Source organism: Entelurus aequoreus, linkage group LG03 (assembly GCF_033978785.1).
Source record: "Entelurus aequoreus isolate RoL-2023_Sb linkage group LG03, RoL_Eaeq_v1.1, whole genome shotgun sequence".
Taxonomy (NCBI): domain Eukaryota; kingdom Metazoa; phylum Chordata; class Actinopteri; order Syngnathiformes; family Syngnathidae; genus Entelurus; species Entelurus aequoreus.
In genome coordinates, this window is record NC_084733.1 from 19426216 (window position 1) to 19451584 (window position 25369).

The window sequence follows — 25369 nt, forward strand, 5'->3', positions numbered from 1 at the left end:
GAAGCGTATTTAGCACTGGCTTCACTGTAACCATGGTGGGAGATCAGGAGAAACCAGTGTGTTGTTCACTTTAATGTTAATAAGTTCACAATGTTGTGCAGAGGTATACTTATAACAATTTTATAGACGCATTATACTATTTATAGTCACAGTGAAAAGTGGGAGAGGGCAAAATATTTTCTTTTTCCTCAGGGCGCATAACAGAAAATATTTGAGAAGCACTTTGTTTATTCCAATAAGTAAATACACTCTCTACTGTTTTTGTTACTGTGTGTCTTTGCCATTGCAATTACGCTCCATATCCATCACAGCCATCAGATACTAATTTGGGATCCTACATCTGAATGCTTTTTTTTAATTAGAATATCATGTTAAAAAATAAAGAGTGTCCCCTTTAAAGCTCCGTTTAATTCTGCAACGCTTACCACAACCCCCGCTCAAAAAAAAAAAAAGAAAAAGATGTTGCTCTATTCCTGCAAGCCCCGCCTGCACCACTTTGCCTGCTACCTGAATGCAAAGCACCCTAATGTGAGCGGACATGTTTATTAAGCTGGGCCTCGTTTGGGGCTGCAGTGAATATTGCAGACGTCAAAGTAGGCCATGTGGGGCTGCAGGAGAGACACAGAGAGAGAATATGCGGAAGAGAGGCCCTCTGGAGGCTGATCCGAACTCTACCCCGCGGTTCCTCCTCTGCTCCTGAGCAAAGTTATCACACACCAAAGGCTTTTGTTCTTCTGTATGTTTTGCCCCTCAGAGTGCTTTGAAAGCAATCAAGCCTACGGCAGCCCAAACTTTTCCTTTTGACGTCAGTTCATCGGTTCGCCGTCGAAGACTGTCGATCTAAACGAGTTCTCACAAGTCGGACTCACACTGGGTTTGCTCTCGGTGTGCATGGCAGTGAAACGAAGGTAGCCAACCGGAGCGAAGGCGTCCGCCGAGTGTATCACTGTCTCCGCCGCATCACTGCAACACATGAACGAAAACAAGGTCTCAACTTGGTGCCTTAAGTAGTTTAATAATATCTATTTTGCACCATTTCCATGGATTATACTTAATTCTCAATGCTTTATTTTCTTGCTGCCCTCATTCTCCTCTTTGATGGAATTGGTCAAGTAGTAAATACAGTTATCAAGTCCATGCTTTCAATGGTGCAAAGTATTTTCAGTGTGCCCAAAGTTTCTTTTTGAATTGTTATTGGAATTTTTAGGTAACAAATAGATAGTACTGATGTGCAATACCACTGATTTATTTTTATTTTTGATCCGATACCTAGCAAAATCTAAGCTAAAGTGTCTGGTAAAATGTAAAAAGTAGTGTATTTCAAGTCTTGTTGCTTTTGGGGAATCATCCTCAAACAATACTCGGACCAAAATTGTTCAATCTCTATATAAATGACATTTGTAAAGTTACAAAGGACTAAAAGTTAGTATTATTTGCGGACGATACAACTGCATTTTGTTCAGGAGAGAACACACAGAAGATAATACAAATAATAACAGAAGAAATGAACAAATTAAAAAGATGGTTTGACAAAAACAGACTATCTTTGAATCTCAGTAAGACTAAAATAATGCTATTTGGTAAAAGTAGAAGAGAAAGTCAAACACAAATACAAATAGACTGAGTAAATATTGAAAGAGTAAAAGAAAACAAATTTTTGGGTGTAATAATAGATGAGAAAATTGATTAGAAATGTCATGTAAAAAAATATACAACATAAAGTAGCAAGAAACACGTCAGTAATGAATAAAGCAAAACATGTTCTAGATCAAAAATCACTTCATATTCTTTACTGCTCGCTAGTGTTACCATATCGGAGTTATTGTGCAGAAATATGGGGAAACAACTTCAAATGTGTGCTTCATTCACTAACGGTGTTACAAAAAAGATCAATTAGAATCATACATAATGTTGAATATAAAGAACATACAAACCCTTTATTTATTAAATCACAAATATTGAAATTCAACAATTTGGTGCATTTGCAAACAGCTTAAATTATGTATAAAGCAAACTATAACCTGTTACCCAAGAATGTACAACAATTCTTCTCAACAAAAGAGGATAAATATAATCTTAGAGGAAAATCTCATTTAAAACATTTGTATGCTTGTACATAACATAACCTTTAGCATATCTGTATGTGGAATTACATTGTGGAATGGATTAACCAAAAAAATCAAACAAAGCACCAATATGATTCAGTTTAAGAGACTGTTCAAACTACAAGTGTTCACAAAGTACACAGAACAAGAATTATGATGAACATCTTCAACCTTTTTTTTCTGTTTTTTTTTTATTGTGACAAAGATTATTTATGTATTTAATATTTGTTTGCTTACTATGGTATATTATTTATTTATTGTTCATGTGTTCACTGTTCTGTTACAGAGAACAAGGAAATTGGATAAAATTGCTATGGTATGAAAAGGGGTAGGATTAAATAAGTTCTGCTTCTTCCTACTCCTTCCTGCTGTAATGAAACAACTGTGTGAAGCATTGCATTGTATCGTATGCATGTTCGAAATAAACTGAAACTGAACTAAACTGAACATATAATACCATAGGACAAAGAAAATGATGGCGTTATTCTGCACTGATTGCGTTATCTTATCGATATTAAACTCTATGCAGTGTCTCCAACTAGCCTACAATAAAAGGATATATCACACTTGCTCTTTTATAGTACAGTGTGACTCATTTGAATTGCCAGTAATGTTGTTAAATATACAAATTACCCACTAATCATTTAGACTAGAGTTCAATGATATAGTTACTTAACATTGTGTTCCTGTTAATAATGTACATGATCTCAAATAACTTAAGTATCAAAATTATCTATATTTTGATTTGAGAATTGATATTACAGTATAAAGATCTGGTATCGACGGTATTTATAGTTTAGTCTCAATCAGCACATCACTAATACATAGGCTTGATAATAATATAAAGGTATTTTAGTTGAAATAGTGCAAAATTAAAAAGAAAAAATACAATTGTATCTTGTTAAAAAAAAGAAGCTAAATAACAACAAATAATACATAAACTAAACTAACATTTTTTTTTCACGGTTTGTCAAAAAGGTGCTCCTGTACCATCATACATTTTTTTCAAAATAAGTTGTCCACTTTAGCCATCTTTTCTTTAACAGGTCTTCACATTAAATTTAATATGTGAGTCATTTTCTCCAGTAGGAGGTTCATTTTAAACCAGTGTCTAACATAATAGTGTGAGAGTCCAGTCCAGAGTGGATCTAACATAATAGTGTGAGAGTCCAGTCCAGAGTGGATCTAACATAATAGTGTGAGAGTCCAGTCCAGAGTGGATCTAACATAATAGTGTGAGGGTCCAGTCCAGAGTGGATCTAACATAATAGTGTAAGAGTCCAGTCCATAGTGGATCTAACATAATAGTGTGAGAGTCCAGTCCATAGTGGATCTAACATAATAGTGTAAGAGTCCAGTCCATAGTGGATCTCACATAATAGTGTGAGAGTCCAGTCCAGAGTGGATCTAACATAATAGTGTGAGAGTCCAGTCCATAGTGGATCTCACATAATAGTGTGAGAGTCCAGTCCAGAGTGGATCTAACATAATAGTGTGAGAGTCCAGTCCATAGTGGATCTAAATTAATAGTGTGAGAGTCCAGTCCATAGTGGATCTAACATAATAGTGTGAGAGTCCAGTCCATAGTGGATCTCACATAATAGTGTGAGAGTCCAGTCCATAGTGGATCTCACATAATAGTGTGAGAGTCCAGTCCAGAGTGGATCTAACATAATAGTGTGAGGGTCCAGTCCATAGTGGATCTAACATAATAGTGTGAGAGTCCAGTCCAGAGTGGATCTAACATAATAGTGTGAGAGTCCAGTCCATAGTGGATCTAACATAATAGTGTAAGAGCCCAGTCCATAGTGGATCTCACATTATAGTGTGAGAGTCCAGTCCAGAGTGGATCTAACATAATAGTGTGAGAGTCCAGTCCATAGTGGATCTCACATAATAGTGTGAGAGTCCAGTCCAGAGTGGATCTAACATAATAGTGTGAGAGTCCAGTCCATAGTGGATCTAACATAATAGTGTAAGAGCCCAGTCCATAGTGGATCTCACATTATAGTGTGAGAGTCCAGTCCAGAGTGGATCTAACATTATAGTGTGAGAGTCCAGTCCATAGTGGATCTAACATAATAGTGTAAGAGCCCAGTCCATAGTGGATCTCACATTATAGTGTGAGAGTCCAGTCCAGAGTGGATCTAACATAATAGTGTGAGAGTCCAGTCCATAGTGGATCTCACATAATAGTGTGAGAGTCCAGTCCAGAGTGGATCTAACATAATAGTGTGAGAGTCCAGTCCATAGTGGATCTAAATTAATAGTGTGAGAGTCCAGTCCATAGTGGATCTAACATAATAGTGTGAGAGTCCAGTCCATAGTGGATCTCACATAATGCGGTCCTCTCCAAGGTTTCTCCTAGTCATTCACATCGACGTCCCACTGGGGTGAGTTTTTCCTTGCCCTTATGTGGGCTCTGTACTGAGGATGTCGTTGTGGCTTGTGCAGCCCTTTGAGACACTTGTGATTTAGGGCTATATAAATAAACATTGATTGATTGATTGATTGATCTTTTACACTTCCAAGGAAATGTAAAAAAACACCTTACCCACAGTTCTATTTACAAGTACACAAGCAGTGTCAAAGCAGTAACAAAAGCAGCCTACATTTCTGATTTACTCACATGACGAGCCTCTTTTTGAAGAGGGGACAATCCAGAGTCAATGTTTCATATTCCCCTCCTTCGCCACAAATATGGACGCCGTACTTCTGCGAGAGCTACATAATAAGAACAGACCTCGATCAGAAATCATGTATGCAATGTAGAAAACATTCTAAAATGTGACTGGTAGCTAAAAACGTTTGGTTTAGATCACTTTATGAAAGGGAATTAAGTACACATGCACAATGCAGTACAATGCTTTTGTAATGAGAACGACAGTTTTATTATATATTGGAGTAATAAAGTTAAAGTACCCATGATAGTCACACACACACTAGGTGTGGTGAGATTATCCTCTGCATTTGACCCATCACCCTCACCCCCTGGGAGGTGAGGGGAGCAGTGAACAGCAGCGGTGGCCGCGCCCGGGAATCATTTTGGGGATTTAACCCCCCAATTCCAACCCTTGATGCTGAGTGCCAAGCAGGGAGGTAATGGGTCCCTTTTTTAGAGTCTTTGGTTTGGTTTGAACTCACGACCTAATGTAATTGCATGTTGCATGTTTAGTTCTTGAATATACCAGGGGACAAAAATTAGTTACACCGTAATGACGTTAATTCAGGAAAGTATTTTTTTCTCTGAAAGCACATGTAATCTTATATTCAAGGTCATATTTTAAATCAGGTCAACGTGGAGCTTTTTTTTTAAAGTTAAATATTAGGGGTGTCAAAACTAAATCGATTTCCAGATTAATTGCGAGTCTTATTTATAACGATTCTCAATCAATAAAATTAAAAAAAAAAAAAACCTCATATTGTTGATGTACAAAATCCAAAACCAGTGAAGTTGGCACGTTGTGTAAATCGTAAATAAAAACAGAATACATCCATCCATCCATTTTCTACCGCTTATTCCCTTCGGGGTAGCGGAGCGGGGTGCTGGAGCCTATCTCAGCTACAATACAATGATTTGCAAATCTTTTTCAACCTATATTCAATTAAAGAGACTGCAAAGACAAGATACCTAACATTCGAACGGGTAAACTTTGTTATTTTTTGCAATTATTAGCTCATTTGGAATTTGATGCCTGCAACATGTTTCAAAAAAGCTGGCGCAAGTGGCAAAAAAGAATGAGAAAGTTGAGGAATGCTCATCAAACACTTATTTGGAACATCCCACAGGTGAACAGGCTAATTGGGTGCCATGATTGGATATAAAAGCAGCTTCCTTGTATTGCTCAGTCATTCATAAACAAGGATGGAGCGAGGGTCACCACTTTGTCAACAAATGCGTGAGCAAATTGTCGAAAAGTTTAAGAACAACATTTCTCAACGAGCTATTTCAAAGAATTCAGGGATTTCACCATCTACGGTCCATAATATCATAAAAGGGTTCAGAGAATCTGGAGAAATCACTGCACGTAAGCGGCAAAGTTGAAAAACAATATTTAATGCCTGTGACCTTCGATCCCTCAGGCGGTACTGCTTCAAAAACAGACATCAGTGTGTAAAGGATATCACCACATGGGCTCAGGAACAATTCAGAAAACCACTGTCAGTAACTACAGTTCGTCGCTACATCTGTCAGTGCAAGTTAAAACTCTACTATGCAAAGCGAAAGCCATTTATCAACAACATGTTACGGCTCAGACCCCTGCCGTCTGTGCGCACCTCGGGACACGCCCACGGGTGCGCACGTTCAGGGACGCGCCGCGCGCGTCTCCGCCCTGCAGCAGCCACCAGCTGCAATCACTCACCAGAAATCTGCACACCTGAGATTGATGAGGGTGTGCCGGATAAAGGTAGGGTGGACCCAAGGATCGGCGCGGGAACTTAGTTTTCTCATGGTGTTCAGTAAGCAACAAGCTTTATGCTCTATTCTTGTTTTCCCTCTCCGTGGCTTACTTGTCCCTTGTTTTCTCCCGTGTCCCCGCAGTACCCTCCGTCGCCTGGACAGTGAGCTGTGCATCTCACTATTCCCTGGATCTTCCCCTGTGTTTTGGACTGCCTTCCTCGTTTCCCGACTCCTCGCTCGCCCCCCGGACTCTGACGCCTCTCTCTGCCCCACGGACCCCTCGCGCATCTTGGACCCCTTTTGCCTTGCCCAATTTGGACTTGTCTACTTCCTCATCCAACATCACGGTAATACACAACAGCTAACTAGACACATAGTCTTACATCACACACTCTGGTATTTTGGTCACACACTTCATTCTATAGTTTAGTTGTATTGTTTATTATTATTATTATTATTATTATATATATATATTGTCTATATATATAATAAAACATTGTTCATACTGTCCCCTGGTGTATGTTTGCCGTCACCTCCCCTAGTAAACCATAACACAACACCCAGAAACGCCGCCGGCTTCGCTGGATTTACTTTAGTGTGGGATACTTCTCTTGTTGCTTTATTTGTATTTGACTTGATTAAACGTTTGGGTAGCATTTTATTAAACACACATTTTTTTTCTTTGAAGCAATATACAAATGGATCGGAGCTGTTTATCTATTTTATGGAGGAATGTAGCTAATCATAGAACTGGCATCAAAAATATTCTGATTAAAATATATATAAATACGGTAACACTTTAGTATGGGGAACATATTCACCATTAATTAGTTGCTTATTAAAGTAATGAAGACTTAATTTAGAGATATTTGGACACTAAGGGAACATATAAGGGTTAGGGTTAGGGTTACTAATAAGCAATAATTCTGAGGTTATTGAGGGAAGACTCTTAGTTAATGGCTTACTGGTTGTATAATAAGACCATGCAGAATAAGGCATTAATAAGTACTTAATAATGACTCATTAACGGCCAATATGTTACTAATTTGCATGTTAATAAGCAACTAACTAATGGTGAATATGTGTTCCCCATACTAAAGTGTTACCATAAATACTGTATTTTTGGTGGAAAATGACATACTGTTTTGGCAGTAAAACAGTATAGCTTGCTCTTAAATGTTTGTATGAGTCCCTTCTTGCAAGAACATGTTGTTACAGGTGTACCTCAAAAAATGACCAGTGAGAGCAAGAAAAAAGTGACCTGTTTCAGGTAAGGCTCCATGTCAGCCAGAGACTTTCCCAGATGCTTGTCGGGATCCAGGCCTAACGTACACACATAAACATATGAGCAGGGGGAGAAAACAGAAGAGTGATTGAAGATGACAGACACAAACACACAGCTGTAAGCTGCATACAGGATCTATTTGTTTGACTTTGCAAGTACTGTATACATATCTCTCTTGCTAAGGCTAACAGTTTTCAATATACACTCACTTGCACACACATTCTTACCTGCCACCCCTCCCCCCACCTCCCCTCATTTCGTTCCCTTAGAGAACATAAACTCTGGAAAGAAATGTTGTTTATTTGTCTTTTTCCCCTCACGGTCGCCTGAAATAGTGACTCATAGGCACGAGGAGGGAAAAGAAGGGATACCCAGCATGCCTCGCTACTTCTGGGCCTCGTTAGGTCAACATCCTAAGGCTACCCAATCGAGACGGTGGCTTGATTAGGCGAACCAGACTTACGATAAACACGCTTTGGTGAATTGTTGAATTTTTCTCCTTGGGGACACTAAAATTCTTCACTTTGCCTTCTAGCGGCCAGCTCTTGATGGCGCTATGCTGAACTCCAGCTCACCCTTTTAAACAACTATTTTTTCATGAGCAAAAAAAAAAAAAAAAAAGAAAGAAAGAAAATAAAACATTCACATCAAATTTTCCAGCTGCTTTGGGTAGCTTAGAATATCCTGTCGTCATAACCAGAAATGTGTTCAACTAATACATTTGTGGTGATCAATTTTTTTGTATTAGGGCATGCTGCTCACCTAATTTTATGAAGCAATTAAGTGAAAATTATTTCAACACAATCGTCAAGATTCAAAACAATCATTTGGCAATACTTTCCCCTATATTTTTTTAGGGTGCACTTCTTGCCTACATTTATAATCACAAATTAGATCAATAAAATCTTCATATTTATTAAGGATCAATTAATTCTTAAATGTAATGTTTTAGGTTGCCCCACTTGCTCGTATTTACGATGCTATTATTCAACAGAGAGTTCCATGAAATTGAAAAAATTCATATCAATCAATTCATTCTCGAGTTTAATTTTTTGTGTGTACTAACCTACAGTCGCGGTCAAAAGTTTACATACACTTGTAAAGAACATAATGTCATGGCTGTCTTGAGTTTCCAATCATTTCTACAACTCATATTTTTTTTTGTGATAGAGTGATTGGAGCACATGTTTTGTCACAAAAAACATTCATGAAGTTTGGTTCTTTTATGAATTTATTATGGGTCTACTGAAAATGTGACCAAATCTGCTGGGTCAAAAGTATACATACAGCAATGTTTATATTTGGTTACATGTCCCTTGGCAAGTTTCACTGCAATAAGGCACTTTTGGTAGCCATCCACAAGCTTCTGGTTATATTTTTGACCACTCCTCTTGACAAAATTGGTGAACTTCAGCTAAATGTGTTGGTTTTCTGACATGTACTTGTTTCTTCAGCATTGTCCACATGTTCTCAATGGGGTTTAAGTCAGGACTTTGGGAAGGCCATTCTAAAACCTTAATTCTAGCCTGATTTAGCCATTCCGTTACCACTTTTGATGTGTGTTTGAGGTAATTGTGCTGTTGGAACACCCAACTGCGCCCAAGACCCAACCTCCGGGCTGATGATTTTAGGTTGTCAAGAAGAATTTGGAGGTAATCCTCCGTTTTCATTGTCCCATTTACTCTCTGTTAAGCACCAGTTCCATTGGCAGCAAAACAGGACCAGAGCATAATACTACCACCACCATGCTTGACGGTAGGGATGGTGTTCCTGGGATTAAAGGCCTCACATTTTCTCCTCCAAACATATTGCTGGGTATTGTGGCCAAACAGCTCAATTTTTGTTTCATCTGACCACAGAACTTTCCTCCAGAAGGTCTTATCTTTGTCCATGCGATCAGCAGCAAACTTTAGACGAGCCTTAAGGTGTCGCTTCTGAAGCAAGGGCTTCCTTCTTGCATGGTAGCCTCTCAGTCCATGGCGATGCAAAACATGCTTAACTGTGGCCACTGACACCTGTGTTCCAGCAGCTTCCAATTCACTGCAGACCTGCTTTTTGGTGGTTCTCGGTTGACTCTTGATCATCCTGACCAGTTTTCTCTCAGCAGAAGGTCATAGCTTGCGTTTTCTTCCTGATTGTGGCAGTGACAAAGCTGTGCCATGCACTTTATACTCACGAACAATTGTCTGCACAGTTGCTCTTGGGACCCTAAGCTGCTTTGAAATGGCTCCAAGTGACTTTCCTGCCTTGTTCAAGTCAGTGATTCGTTTTTTCAGATCTGTGCTGAGTTCCTTTGACTTTCCCATTGTCGCGTGTGTAACCAAGTCTAATGACTGCATCACATGAGCCCTATTTAAATGGGTTCAGAGAAGTCAACAGGTGTCGTCAATCATAATCACTCACATAAAGTTAAGAGGCCATGCCGTGAAGCTAATGTGATTTGATTGTAACTTTTCTACATCACCAAAATTGATAATGTATGTTGCTGTATGTATACTTTTGACCCAGCATATTTGGTCACATTTTCAGTAGACCCATAATAAATTCATAAAGCAACCAAACTTCATGAAGGTTTTTTGTGACCAACAAGTGTGCTCCAATCACTCTATGACAAAAAAAATAAAAGTTGTAGAAATTATTGGAAACTCAAGACAGACATGACATTATGTTCTTTACAAGTGTATGTAAACTTTTGACCACGACTATATGTAAAAATACAAACCCCGTTTCCATATGAGTTGGGAAAGTGTGTTAGATGTAAATATAAAAGGAATACAATGATTTGCAAATCCTTTTCAACCCATATTCAGTTGAATGCACTACAAAGACAAGATATTTGATGTTCAAACTCAAACTGTTTTTTTTTTTTGCAAATAATAATTAACTTAGAATTTCATGGCTGCAACACGTGCCAAAGTAGTTGGGAAAGGGCATGTTCACCACTGTGTTACATGGCCTTTCCTTTTAACAACACTCAGTAAACGTTTGGGAACTGAGGAGACACATTTTTTAAGCTTTTCTGGTGGAATTATTTCCCATTCTTGCTTGATGTACAGCTTAAGTTGTTCAACAGTCCGGGGGTCTCCCTTGTGGTATTTTAGGCTTCATAATGCGCCACACATTTTCAATGGGAGACAGGTCTGGACTACAGGCAGGCCAGTCTAGTACCTGCACTCTTTTACTATGAAGCCACGTTGATGTAACACGTGGCTTGGCATTGTCTTGCTGAAATAAGCAGGGGCGTCCATGGTAACGTTGCTTGGATGGCAACATATGTTGCTCCAAAACCTGTATGTACCTTTCAGCATTAATGGCGCCTTCACAGATGTGTAAGTTACCCATGCCTTGGGCACTAATACACCCCCATACCATCACAGATGCTGGCTTTTCAACTTTGCGCCTATAACAATCCGAATGGTTCTTTTCCTCTTTGGTCCGGAGGACACGACGTCCACAGTTTCCAAAAACAATTTGAAATGTGGATTCGTCAGACCACAGAACACTTTTCCACTTTGTATCAGTCCATCTTAGATGAGCTCGGGCCCAGCGAAGCCGACGGCGTTTCTGGGTGTTGTTGATAAACGGTTTTCGCCTTGCATAGGAGAGTTTTAAATTGCACTTACAGATGTAGCGACCAACTGTAGTTACTGACAGTGGGTTTCTGAAGTGTTCCTGAGCCCATGTGGTGATATCCTTTACACACTGATGTCGCTTGTTGATGCAGTACAGCCTGAGGGATCGAAGGTCACGGGCTTAGCTGCTTACGTGCAGTGATTTCTCCAGATTCTCTGAACCCTTTGATGATATTACGGACCGTAGATGGTGAAATCCCTAAATTCCTTGCAATAGCTGGTTGAGAAAGGTTTTTCTTAAACTGTTCAACAATTTGCTCACGCATTTGTTGACAAAGTGGTGACCCTCGCCCCATCCTTGTTTGTGTATGACTGAGCATTTCATGGAATCTACTTTTATACCCAATCATGGCACCCACCTGTTCCCAATTTGCCTGTTCACCTGTGGGATGTTCCAAATAAGTGTTTGATGAGCATTCCTCAACTTTATCAGTATTTATTGCCACCTTTCCCAACTTCTTTGTCACATGTTGCTGGCATCCAATTCTAAAGTTAATGATTGTTTGCAAAAAAAATTTTTTTTATCAGTTTGAACATCAAATATGTTGTCTTTGTAGCATATTCAACTGAATATGGGTTGAAAAGGATTTGCAAATCATTGTATTCCGTTTATATTTACATCTAACACAATTTCCCAACTCATATGGAAACGGGGTTTGTATTTATTTATTTTAAAAAGTTTGGTGTGTGGAGCTTTAACACTGGTGTGCTCTATAGTTCGGAAAGTACAGTATATTTACGATGTGATTAATCAATAGCCAATTCCAAACAATTGACAACATTTTCAACATCTGTTTAATTTTCAGATTAATTTTAAAGGTGTGCCAATATTCAGGATGGGATTAATCAGTTTTGCCATAATTATTCAGTGAAAATGGAAGCCTCACCACGTTTCAACGATCCAAAATGTAAGTAAGCGTTATATTTTAATTGATTGACGTGAGCTTTAATAAGTAACAGATTACTCATCGTTGTGTCCCTATGGATGGCCAAGACGGTCCAAGAATTCTGTCGGCGTGCTCTGGGGGGGCGTTACATGGCGCCACTCCTCGCCTTGGCACGTCTAAATAAAGCAGCAAAGTTAATCGTAATGTGAGAATATCGCTTCCCTCATGGCCTGACAAGCTCAAAGGTTAAGGTGTCAGTCGGCCGACCCCCCCCTCTTATTACCCCGTGGGGAGTGACGGCCGTAAGATGTGAAGCCTTGCCTCCGCGGGTTCATCCTATTCCCAGTTGTATCTCCAGGCTGCGGTGGTCCAACACGGCGGGGGTGTTTGAGGATGAGAGGACGGTAGAATGAGCAGACCCTTATTCTCTCTTCCCAGGGGATCTTAATTAGAGTGAGAATATCTAATCTCAACATCCTCTCATCTTAACCTTGCCACAAAGGTAATAAGGAGGGGATGCATTAAAATTCAAATGCCTTTTAAATATCCCCTATAATTAGTCATGTCTTTTAACAAAATTTTAATAATTGGCACCAAATCGCAAAGGGGATACCACATCCCTTTTTTTTTTTTTTTTTTGATAGTTTCATTAACTTTTCTCCTCTTAAATAATGAACGACCCGCAACGGACTTAAAAAAGAACGATAGCAAAGTGCCAAAAGATGCAAAGATAGCATTAATGTCAACACATTTCTCCTGGCAGGAGCACTTGGATGAGTGTTGCTTTAATTGATGCGCCCGGACGCCGTTTAGGATGGCGGAGCCTTCAGCCATCTAACACCACTTTATTTTAAACGGTGACCACATCACTGTCTCCCTCCCAAAACCAAGGTTTCACAAGCCGACCCAAACCCAATTACTAGACGTCATTATGCCGCATTAAAGCCAAATAAGCCCGCTAGAAGGTCCAACTAGGCTGCCGCCAGGGACAGCAAAATCACACTTTGGATGGGTAAAAAAAGCTTCTGGAAAGGTGGCTTTTTACATCATAGTTTTCAATAAATTCAGTGGACTTTAAAACCTGAGTTTGTTACGACTTTTCAACTAGTTTTATTGAGAAATCATGAGTTGCAACAATGTATATTGTTTCATCTGCTGGACTGTGCCTAATTGCCACAATTAGGGATAATTATGCTGCCGATTCCAATGCCTATCATCCACTAGTGAGATCGGCCGATACCAATAGGGATACAGATCACATGTAAACGTTTTCATTTATTTATGGTGAGTGCTATTGACCGTGAAACAATATCAACACAATACAGTGCATCCGAAAACTATTCACTTTTTACATGTTTCGAGGTGTTACAGCCTTATTCCAAAAGGGAATGCATTCATAACACTACATAATGGCAATGTGATTTTTTTTATTTTTTTTTTACATTTTGGAAATGTATAAACAAAACAATAAACAATCATGTTTACGTAAGTATTCACAGCCTTTGCTCAATACTTTGTTGATGCATCTTTGGCAGCAATTACAGCCTCAAGTCTTTTTGAATACGATGCTGCAAGCTTGGCACACCTATCTTTGGGCAGTTTTGCCCATTCCTCTTTGCAGCCCCTCTCAAGCTCCCTCAGATTGGATGAGAAACGTTGGTATTCATCCAGGATGTCTCTGTATACAGCTTAAAAATACAGTCGTGGTCAAAAGTTTACATACACTTGTAAAGAACATGATGTCATGGCTGTCTTGAGTTTCCAATAATTTCTACAACTCTTGTTTTTTTGTGATAGAGTGATTGGAGCACATACTTGTTGGTCACAAAAAACATTCATGAAGTTTGGTTCTTTTATGAATTTATTATGGATCTACTGAAAATGTGACCAAATCTGCTGGGTCAAAAGTATACATACAGCAATGTTAATATTTGGTTACATGTCCCTTGGCAAGTTTCACTGCAATAAGGCACTTTTGGTAGCCATCCACAATCTGACATCACATGGACAAAGATAAGACATTCTGGAGGAACGTTCTGTGGTCAGGTGAAACAAACATTGAGCTGTTTGGCCACAATACCCAGCAATATGTTTGGAGGACAAAAGGTGAGGCCTTTAATCCCAAGAACACCAAGCCTACTGTCAAGCAAGGTGGTGGTAGTATTATGCTCTGGGCCTGTTTTGCTGCCAATGGAACTGGTGCTTTACAGAGAGTAAATGGGACAATGAAAAAGGAGGATTACCTCCAAATTCTTCAGGACAACCTAAAATCATCAGCCCGGAAGTTGGACAATGACCCCAAACACACGTAAAAAATGGTAATGGAATGGCTAAATCAGGCTAGAATGAAGGTTTTAGAATGGCCTTCCCAAACTCCTGACTTAAACATGTGGACAATGCTGAAGAAACAAGTCCATGTCAGAAAACCAACAAATTTAGCTGAACTGCACCAATTTTGTCAAGAGCAGTGGTCAAAAATTCAACCAGAAGCTTGTGGGTGGCTACCAAAAGTGCCTTATTGCAGTGAAACTTGCCAAGGGACATGTAACCAAATATTAACATTGCTGTATGTATACTTTTGACCCAGCAGATTTGGTCACATTTTCTATAGATCCATAATAAATTCATAAAAGAAGAATGTTTTTTGAGACCAACAAGTATGTGCTCCTATCACAAAAAAATAAGAGTTGTAGAAATGATTGGAAACTCAAGACAGCCATGACATTATGTTCTTTACAAGAGTATGTAAACTTTTGACCACGACTGTACATTCTTGCAGTACCAAATACGATTAGAACAGTTTCGCATTGTGTGTGTGTGTTCACTTACAGTAAGTGTATTTATCCTAAACATTCCTGCCACGTTATTTTACACACTTGCATTTTTAAGTCCTTTTTTTTTTTTTTTACATTTACCATAATAATATTGTACTTTGTCCTTTATACCGTGATATCGTACCGTGAGAGTTTGATACAGTGACATCTCAAATAATGTATTTATACATTTGTAAATTGTAATTTGAACAATTTCATTATTGTCATCAGCAATTGAGAACATTTTTTATTAATTAAAAATAATGAAATCAACCTGCTTTAACCTTCAAGGGTAACTGCAGTTTTTTGTTTTGATTTTTGACTATCATTCACAATCATTATGAAAGACATGATAGATGTGTTTTTTGAATGCATTCTAACTTGAGGAATAAAAGTCCAATTAGTAGGTCCTCTTTTTTTCCCATAACATCCAATGAATAACCATTCAAAAACTGCCAACAATACTTCATTTATATTGCCTGACTTGAATATTAACCAAGTATTAGTGATATTGTTATTATAAGCGCTAACGCAGACAGACTATTTAGGCTCTATTGTAAGCAAACTTTTGATCGCATTTATTTAATATTTAAAATGCAAAAAAAAAATAACATCCATCATCATGTCTCTCATAATGATTGTGAACGATAGGAAAATTCCAAAAAAGTGCAGTTCCCCTTTAAAGTATTTTCTTAATTATTGTTACATTTTTTCCTCTCAGTTTTTTCTTACAGGTTTGATAAAGTCTGTTTATTGATCCATTTATTCACTCAGAATCTTTGATTATCTGGAAAAATGCTTGATAATGGTGATGATTCGTTATTTATAAAATATTAGAAATATTTTATTTTCAAATTAGGAAATCATTCATAATTTTGGCGGCCCTTTTCCCCAACTTGAACAGACATTTATTTGTGTGAAGTAAGTAGCTGGTTGTATATTTAGCTGTTGTGAGTATTCTTATATATGTTGGATTAAAAGCCTGGAGATGGTAGATAATGTCTGAGCCGAGCTACGAGAGCGCTATCACAAACATCCGCGGGGTTTGTCTCGAGATCTGGTGCCGCATGCTGACAGCTCGGCTTTAATCCCCCACCGCCATCGAAGAGCAAATTGGATTTGTGACGTGTAGCGTTTTTTGCCGCCGCTAAATGGAGGGAATAAGCGTCTTCTCTCCTGTAAAGTGAGCAGCTCAGGCTTTTTAAACAACACTCAAAACAATCGCTGCTCACTATCTTCCATCTTCTTAGTGATGGAGAAACTTATAAACGGACGGGAAGAAAGAGGAGCGGAGACAAATGATGATAAGTTTAAGGTTATATGGAACATTTGTCAAGCTCTTATCTGGAAATCATAGTCTGAAGGAAAAACTAGTGTCGGGATTAATTCAGTATGTTCAAATCATCAAGACGGGAGAAAAGAGTGGAAAAAAAGATGGCAAATTGCTAGAAAATAACCCACAAAATTTGCAGATCGGGAATAATGTAATCAATTAAGGAGACAAATACCGTGGTACATCGAGATTAAAGTTTTTCGGGATACAAGCACTGTCTCGACTAATTGTTGTGTAATTTGTGTTACGAGCATCCCTACCACTAGTTGGCGTAGCAAATTTCCAGTTTTACTAGCTAGTAGAGGTGGGGGAAATAATCGAGTCTTTGATGCATCGCAATTTGGACATGGACGATTATAAAATCGATTAGTAAACGTCAATAATCCATAATTATTGTAAATAAAGTAAGGCAGACAGTTCTTAAATTGGTCTGACTGAAGCGAGCCACCTCAACGAGAGATCCGACTAGCTCCTTTATCATAGGGCACTTATTTTCCAGTTTTGCACACATTTCCATTCATTTTAATAACTATATATACTATATATATACTATAGAGTATAGATGTTTCTTATTACAAATGCACTTTTTTTTTTTAAAGTTGCAAGTGAAAAACGCTTATTCAATGAAACAAAAAAATATTGTAAAACTGCAACAATACACATAAATTAAATATGTATCAATAATCGATTTTTAATCTAATCGTAGCTCCTGAATCGTAATCAAATTGTGAGGTGCCCAAAGATTCCCATCTTAACTAGCTAGCTCTTACCTTATAGCTAGAGATTAGATGTTTCTTATTACAAATGCACCGGGTTTTTTTTAAAGTTGCAAGTGATAAACGTTTATTTAATGAAACAAAAAATATTGTAAAACTGCATCAATATACAGTACATAAATTAAATGTGCATCAATAATCGATTTTTAATCGAATCGTAGCTCCTGTATCGTAATCGAATCGTGAGGTGCCCAAAGATTCCCACCTTAACTAGCTAGCTATTACCTTATCGCTAGAGATCAACATTTATTTTTTTTTGCCAACCATAGGATAGAAAAAAGTGAGTGTGAAGAATAGTGCGGAGGAGAAGTGGATAAGATGTCGGAAACAGCAGGGAGGCAGCGTGCAGGTAAAAAGGTGTCTAATGCTTAAACCAAAAATAAATAAAAGGTGAGTGCCTCTAAGAAAAGGCATTGAAGCTTAGGGAAGGCTATGCAGAAAGAAACTCAAACTGAACTGGCTGCAAAGTAAACAAAAACAGAATGCTGGACAACAGCAAAGACTTACTGTGGACTGTGTCCCCACAAAGAAGGATAAAAACAACTGAAATATTCTTGATTGCTAAAACAAAGTAGATGCGGGAAATATCGCTCAAAGGAAGACATGAAAATGCTACAGGAAAATACCAAAAAAAGAGAAAAAACCCACAAAATTTGGAGCGCAAGACAAGAACTAAAACACTACACACAAGAAAACAACAAAAAACTCAAAATAAGTCACGCTGTGATGTGACAGGTGGTGACAGTAATTAGCTAACTTGGTGAAGCAGTTGTAGCGTAACACTGCTAGTCTGCACCATACTGAAACAGAATAAGGCAATCATGTCAGCCAAGGACGTTAAAATGAAATCTAAACAGCGGACATTTAGCCATAAAAATGTGGAGAAGCTGCTGATGGTGTGTTTGACAGAGACGCAGCTCAATTGAGATACTTTGGTCCAAGCGTTGTTGTTTTTGTCATGTATTCAATCAGTTGTTGTAATTGTTAAACAAATAACTTCACTGATTTACTTCGCCTCCATAATTATTGAAATTCTTTGAACATGAATCACACTTGAAGTGTTCTATTAGACTACGCTGACTAGCTGAAAGGCTACAGTATGGTCAACTGAAAAGTAAAAAAATGGCAGCCTAATAAAAAAAAATATATATGGGCTTTGATTTCACACAAGCCAATTATCTCTGGAGCTGAGGACCAATTAACTGAAGGACCTGTGCCCTTCCACTCACCTGCGCAACTCAATCAATTAACTAATTACATAAATATTTGATAATGGCTTTCAGAATAGACAATTAGCTCAGTGCGGGGGTGAGAGATACCAAGCATGCATTTTTTACAATATGTATCTTTTATTTATGTCGTTAACGCACGCAAATAGATTTAGAATGTTCTTTTCATTCTTTGCGGGACAATTCTCGAGACGGAGAAGGTTTGAGTGTATGACGACGCTAACTACTGTAAACTATATTAAAAAAAACAACAACTGAAAATACAATCTTTCTTAACAAAAGTGATATTTCACAAAACTCTTTAAAATTGTTGTTCTTCTGTTTTTTCAAATTGCAAAAAATGTTCCAGAAACCCTTTTTATGCTCTCTGAACTGAGCTCTACTGAGGTATGCTGACGTGTCGTGGGACGTCATGCATGAGTTTCAAAGCAGATTTATTGCCAAAATTCTTGGTACAATTCCACTTGGACTTCAGAAGTTCCCCTATACTTCCTTTGAGGTCTTGTATAGATCAAAGAGTCTTCTGATTATATTTAAAGTTTAAAAAAGTACCAATGATTTTCACACACACACTAGGTGTGGTGAAATGTGTCCTCTGCATTTGACCCATCCCCTTGTTAACCCCCTGGGAGGTGAGGTGAGGGGAGCAGTGAGCAGCAGCGGTGCCGCGCCCGAGAATAATTTTTGGTGATTTAACCCCCAATTCCAAACCTTGATGCTGAGTGCCAAGCAGGGAGGTAATGGGTCCCATTTTTATAGTCTTTGGTATGACTCGGCCGGGGTTTGAACTCACAACCTACCGATCTCAGGGCGGACATTCTAACCACTAGGCCACTGAGTAGGATTTTAGTAGGATTCGGTATAAAATTGTTCAAAAATGTCGTGCTGCGTATTAAAATAATATGAAAATAGCATTCCATATCGTTTGCCCTAGTTTTAGTGGTAAAACATCCAATTTCCTGCTGACAGTATGTTTGTTGACTACGAGAAGATGATTCTGCAAGAGATTGGCACAGCTTTTGGACAGCTATACTGGTATTCATTTTAAAGTACTAGAAAAAAGGCCAATTTTGTCATTTCATGCTGAACTTTTAGTGCAATTTACAACTAAAACCTCAAGAAAATGGTTACATCGCCAGAAACAACATTGAAAACAGTTTTCTTTTCGTATGATTTGGTTTTCACCAAAAATGTTCGCCAAATGCCGCTTCGGTTTTTGTACGGTTTAACAAAAGTAGTTGGTTTGCCCGTGTATCATCCTGCAGAATTTCATTGATGACTCTGTCTCTGCACTTTTTTTTTTATTGCGTATGACTGCAAAATAAGCCACCATAGAACCAGATAAAGTTGTAAGTGCCAGCATTTCGATAAAGACAAAAACAATATTGAATTGAGGAAGGAACTTGTTACAAAGTACGAAGATGGTGTTATACCTGCTCAGTGGCCTTGTGGTTAGAGTGTCCGCCCTGAGAGGTCGTGAGTTCAAACCCCGGCCGAGTCATACCAAAGACTATAAAAATGGGACCCATTACCTCCTTGCTTGGCACTCAGCATCAAGGGTTGGAATTGGGAGTTAAATCACCAAAATGATTCCCGAGCGCGGCCACCACGTTGTGCTCACTGCTCCCCTCACCTCCCAGAGGGTGAACATCGGGATGGGTCAAATGCAGAGGACACGGATTTAGCGATTAGGAGTGACAGATTGTTTGGTAAACTTATAGCATGTTTTATATGTTATAGTTATTTGAATGACTCTTACCATAATATGTTACGTTAACATGCCAGGCACGTTCTCAGTTGGTTATTTATGCGTCATATAACGTACACTTATTCAGCCTGTTGTCCACTATTCTTTATTTATTTTAAATTGCCTTTCAAATGTCTATTCTTGGTGTTGGGTTTTATCAAATAAATTTCCCCCAAAAATGCGATTTATACTCCAGTGCGACTTATATATGTTTTTTTCCTTCTTTATTATGCATTTTCGGCCGGTGCGACTTATACTCCGGGGTGACTTATACTCCGAAAAATACGGTACTTTAACTTTAATGCGGCTCCCCCTCCACCATTAGAGTCTTCAATAAAGGTAAAAATTATTTTAAATGTCCATTCATCTTTTACATATAGTGGGCAGCCTAGGAGAGACTCTCTCAGCTCTCTTCATCCCGTTAGGAAACTACAACTAAGATGCACGTTACAATCAAACAGCTATTGTGTGTAATTAGTACAATACTTACAGTATAAACACTTTGTATGATTCAACAAAAGACAATTTAAAGGCAAAGACTATTTCCTCACAACGGCATCACATCTTGGACAAACTGACATTGATGCGTATTAGCAAAAGAGTGAAGTGAAGTGAATTATATTTATATAGCGCTTTTCTCTCGTGACTCAAAGCGCTTTTACATAGCAAAACCCAATATCTAAGTTGCATTTAAACCAGTGTGGGTGGCACTGGGAGCAGGTGGGTAAAGTGTCTTGCCCAAGGACACAACGGTAGTGACTAGGATGGCGGAAGCGGGGATCAAACCTGGAACCCTCAAGTTGCTGTCACGGCCACTCTACCAACCGAGCTATACCGCCCCTAAGAGAACCAGAAGTGTAATGAATGGTAAATGGGTCGTACTTGTATAGCGCTTTTCTACCTTTTTAAGGAACTCAAAGCGCTTTGACACTATTTTCCACATTCACCCATTCACACACACACATTCACACACTGATGGCGGGAGCTGCCATGCACGGCGCTAACCAGTCCCATCAGGAGCAAGGGTGAAGTGTCTTGCTCAAGGACACAACGGACGTGACTAGGATGGTAGAAGGTGGGGATTGAACCAGTAACCCTCAGATTGCTGACACGGCCACTCTCTCAACTTCGCCACGCCGTCCCCTAATGAAACAAGATATAACTACTGGAAAGCATTTATTATTATCAGCTCAGTGTTAAATGCCATCCATCCATCCATCTTCTTCCGCTTATCGGAGGTCGGGTCACGGGGGCAGCAGCCTAAGCAGGGAACCCAAGACTTCCCTCTCCCCAGCCACTTAGTCCAGCTCCTCCCGGGGGATCCTGAGGCGTTCCCAGGCCAGCCGGGAGAGATAGTCTTCCCAACGTGTCCTGGGTCTTCCCCGTGGCCTCCTACCGGTCGGACGTGCCCGAAACACCTCCCTAGGGAGGCGTTCGGGTGGCATCCTGATCAGATGCCCGAACCACCTCATCTGGCTCCTCTCGATGTGGAGGAGCAGCGGCTTTACTTTGAGGTCCTCCCGGATGACAGAGCTTCTCACCCTATCTCTAAGGGATACGGCGGAAGCTCATTTCGGCCGCTTGTACCCGTGATCTTGTCCTTTCGGTCATAACCCAAAGCTCAGGACCATAGGTGAGGATGGGAACGTAGATCGACCGGTAAATTGAGAGCTTTGCCTCCCGGCTCAGCTCCTTCTTCACCACAACGGATCGATACAGCGTCCGCATTACTGAAAACGCCGCACCGATCCGCCTGTCGATCTCACGATCCACTCTTCACTCACTCTTGAACAAGACTCTGAGGTACTTGAACTCCTCTACTTGGGGCAAGATCTCCTCCCCAACCTGGAGTTAGCACTCCACCCTTTTCCGGGCGAGAACCATGGACTCTGGACTTGGAGGTGCCGATTCCCATCCCAGTCGCTTCACACTCGGCTGCGAACCGATCCAGTGAGAGCTGAAGATCCTGGCCAGATGAAGCCATCACATCATCTGCAAAAAGCAGAGACCTACACTACCGTTCAAAAGTTTGGGGTCACATTGAAATTATTATTTTTATAATTATAATTATATATAATTATTATACTTATTTTGAAGGAAAAGCACTGTACTTTTCAATGAAGATAACTTTAAACTAGTCTTAACTTTAAAGAAATACACTCTATACATTGCTAATGTGGTAAATGACTATTCTAGCTGCAAATGTCTGGTTTTTGGTGCAATATCTACATAGGTGTATAGAGGCCCATTTCCAGCAACTATCACTCCAGTGTTCTAATGGTACAATGTGTTTGCTCATTGATGATTAGAAAACCCTTGTGCAATCATGTTCACACATCTGAAAACAGTTTAGCTCGTTACAGAAGCTACAAAACTGACCTTCCTTTGAGCAAATTGAGTTTCTGGAGCATCACATTTGTGGGGTCAATTAAACGCTTAAAATGGCCAGAAAAAGAGAACTTTCATCTGAAACTCAACAGTCTATTCTTGTTCTTAGAAATGAAGGCTATTCCACAAAATTGTTTGGGTGACCCCAAACTTTTGAACGGTAGTGTAATCCTGCAGCCACCAAACCAGATACCTTCAACACCCTTACTGCGCCTTGAAATTATGTCCATAAAAGTTATGAACAGAATCGGTGACAAATCAGTGTTAAATGAACACACAAAAATACTGAAAATTGGTACGGTTTAGTACCTGGGAATTGGTACTGTTTCGGTTGAAACATAAAAGGTGAACATCCCTAACGAAGACTCCCAGGAGGATATACACAGAGCTTGCACAGGCACAGTGGCACAATGGTTAGTTTAGTAGATTTTTGTACATTTTCTTTCAAAAAGCCACAAGAAAACACACAAGTTTGCAACGAAGCAAAGACAACATTTTCTTCTGTTACAAGGTATTAAGCTGCCATCAGTGCAGATTTCAAACTTGCAGAGAATTCACTTAGAGGATTATCCCGCATTTGGACAGCTGTCTTTTCACTACGGGGATTTGTCATCAGGCTGTATCCTCTCCCTTAAGAAAAAGATACTTTATCCATTTACGTCTAATTTCCACCTATCTTCCTGAGCAGCAAACGAGGGAATATTAATCTTTATTGACTTGCCAGGAAGAGCGAGAGCGACGAGGGCCTATAGGAAGCCATTTCTTTCTATTATTATGACAGAACGTCATAAGCTGTTTGGCTGTCATTTCATTGGGGGACTTAACCTATGACCTCCACACCTTGTTTTTGTTCCTTCATAAGGAAAATCCCTTCAAGTTTGTGTCTTTTGCTAACGCACGCACGCACACACACAAACTAAAAAAGGCCACCAGGTACGCCGTTGTGGAGTCACACAATCTCCTCACTGCTCAGACCTGCTCCCGACAAAGATGCAATTATAAGGAGGATGGCCTAAAGAGCCCCTGGGTGCTCGCGGCCCTATTCAATAGTCTCCTTTCTAATTACCAGTGCCGCGGGACAGGTGAGGAGTCAGTGAGGCGGAGGGACGCAGCGATAAGATCTTCTCTTTTTTACCTGTAGCCACAACACACACACACGCGCACGCCCACGCACGTACACACGCAGACACACACAATAGCCTATACTGTGGGAGGCCGAGTTACACGCTGAAAACACACCCGAGGTGATTTTCCTTTTTAATTATAATCTTTTAGAAATGCTGAGAATTTGCTTTTTAGTTGAGTTTGTGGTACAGAAAGCAGGGTTATAAGGTGACTGACTGAATTACTTCAGCTGTGTTGAACTTCTTTTTTTTTTTTTTTTAAAGCAAATGCTTACCCAAAATGTAGTAAGTTTGTATGTGTGTGTGTGTATATATATATATATATATATATATATATATATATATATATATATATATATATATATATATATATATATATATATATATATATATATATATATATATATATATATATATATATATATATGTATGTGTGGGAAAAAAAAACACAAGACTATTTCATCTCTACAGGCCTGTTTCATGAGGGGTTTTCCTCAATCCTCAGGAGATTTTTCTCTCTCTATATATATATATATATATATATATATATATATATATATATATATATATATATTTATATATGGTCTGAGGATCAACAATCTATAAATCACAGTCTTTTTTGTTATATTTTTTGTCATATTTTGTATAGTTATTGTAGCTGAGATAGGCTCCAGCGCCCCCCGCGACCCCGAAGGGAATAAGCGGTAGAAGATGGACGGGTCTTTTTTAGAAGTGATTTAAATATATATATATTATATACTGTATATATATATATATATATATATATATATATATATATATATATATATATATATATATATACATATATATATATATATACACACATGCATATGTATGTATATATATATATATATATATATATATATATATATATATATATATATATATATATATATATATATATATATATATATATATATATATATATATATATATATATATATATATATATATATACACAGTATATACTGTATATAAACATATGTATATAAACATATGTATATATATATATATATATATATATATATATATATATATATATATATATATATATATATATATATATACATATATATACATGTATATATATATACACACTACCGTTCAAAAGTTTGGGGTCACATTGAAATGTCATTATTTTTGAAGGAAAAGCACTGTACTTTTCAATGAAGATAACTTTAAACTAGTCTTAACTTTAAAGAAATACACTCTATACATTGCTAATGTGGTAAATGACTATTCTAGCTGCAAATGTCTGGTTTTTGATGCAATATCTACATAGGTGTATAGAGGTCCATTTCCAACAACTATCACTCCAGTGTTCTAATGGTACAATGTGTTTGCTCATTGGCTCAGAAGGCTAATTGATGATTAGAAAACCCTTGTGCAATCATGTTCACACATCTGAAAACAGTTTAGCTCGTTACAGAAGCTACACAACTGACCTTCCTTTGAACAGATTGAGTTTCTGGAGCATCACATTTGTGGGGTCAATTAAACGCTCAAAATGGCCAGAAAAAGAGAACTTTCATCTGAAACTCGACAGTCTATTCTTGTTCTTAGAAATGAAGGCTATTCCACAAAATTGTTTGGGTGACCCCAAACTTTTGAACGGTAGTGTGTATAT

General features: G+C 38.5%; 1 protein-coding gene across 3 annotated transcripts in view; it reads right to left on the reverse strand.

Moving 5' to 3' along the window:
• dph6 (diphthamine biosynthesis 6) overlaps positions 1–25369 on the reverse strand; it is a 197351-nt gene that overhangs the window by 113665 nt on the left and 58317 nt on the right. For all 3 annotated transcript variants that reach the window (XR_009825261.1, XR_009825262.1, XM_062041427.1), the window contains exons 6-8: positions 7769–7830; positions 4735–4829; positions 870–963 (exon numbers count right to left, since the gene is read on the reverse strand). Coding sequence is in view for 1 of the 3 variants with exons in the window: in XM_062041427.1 (XP_061897411.1) it covers positions 870–963; positions 4735–4829; positions 7769–7830 (251 nt within the window). In the remaining 2 variants the exon portion in view is untranslated. The remainder of the gene's footprint in view (positions 1–869; positions 964–4734; positions 4830–7768; positions 7831–25369) is intronic.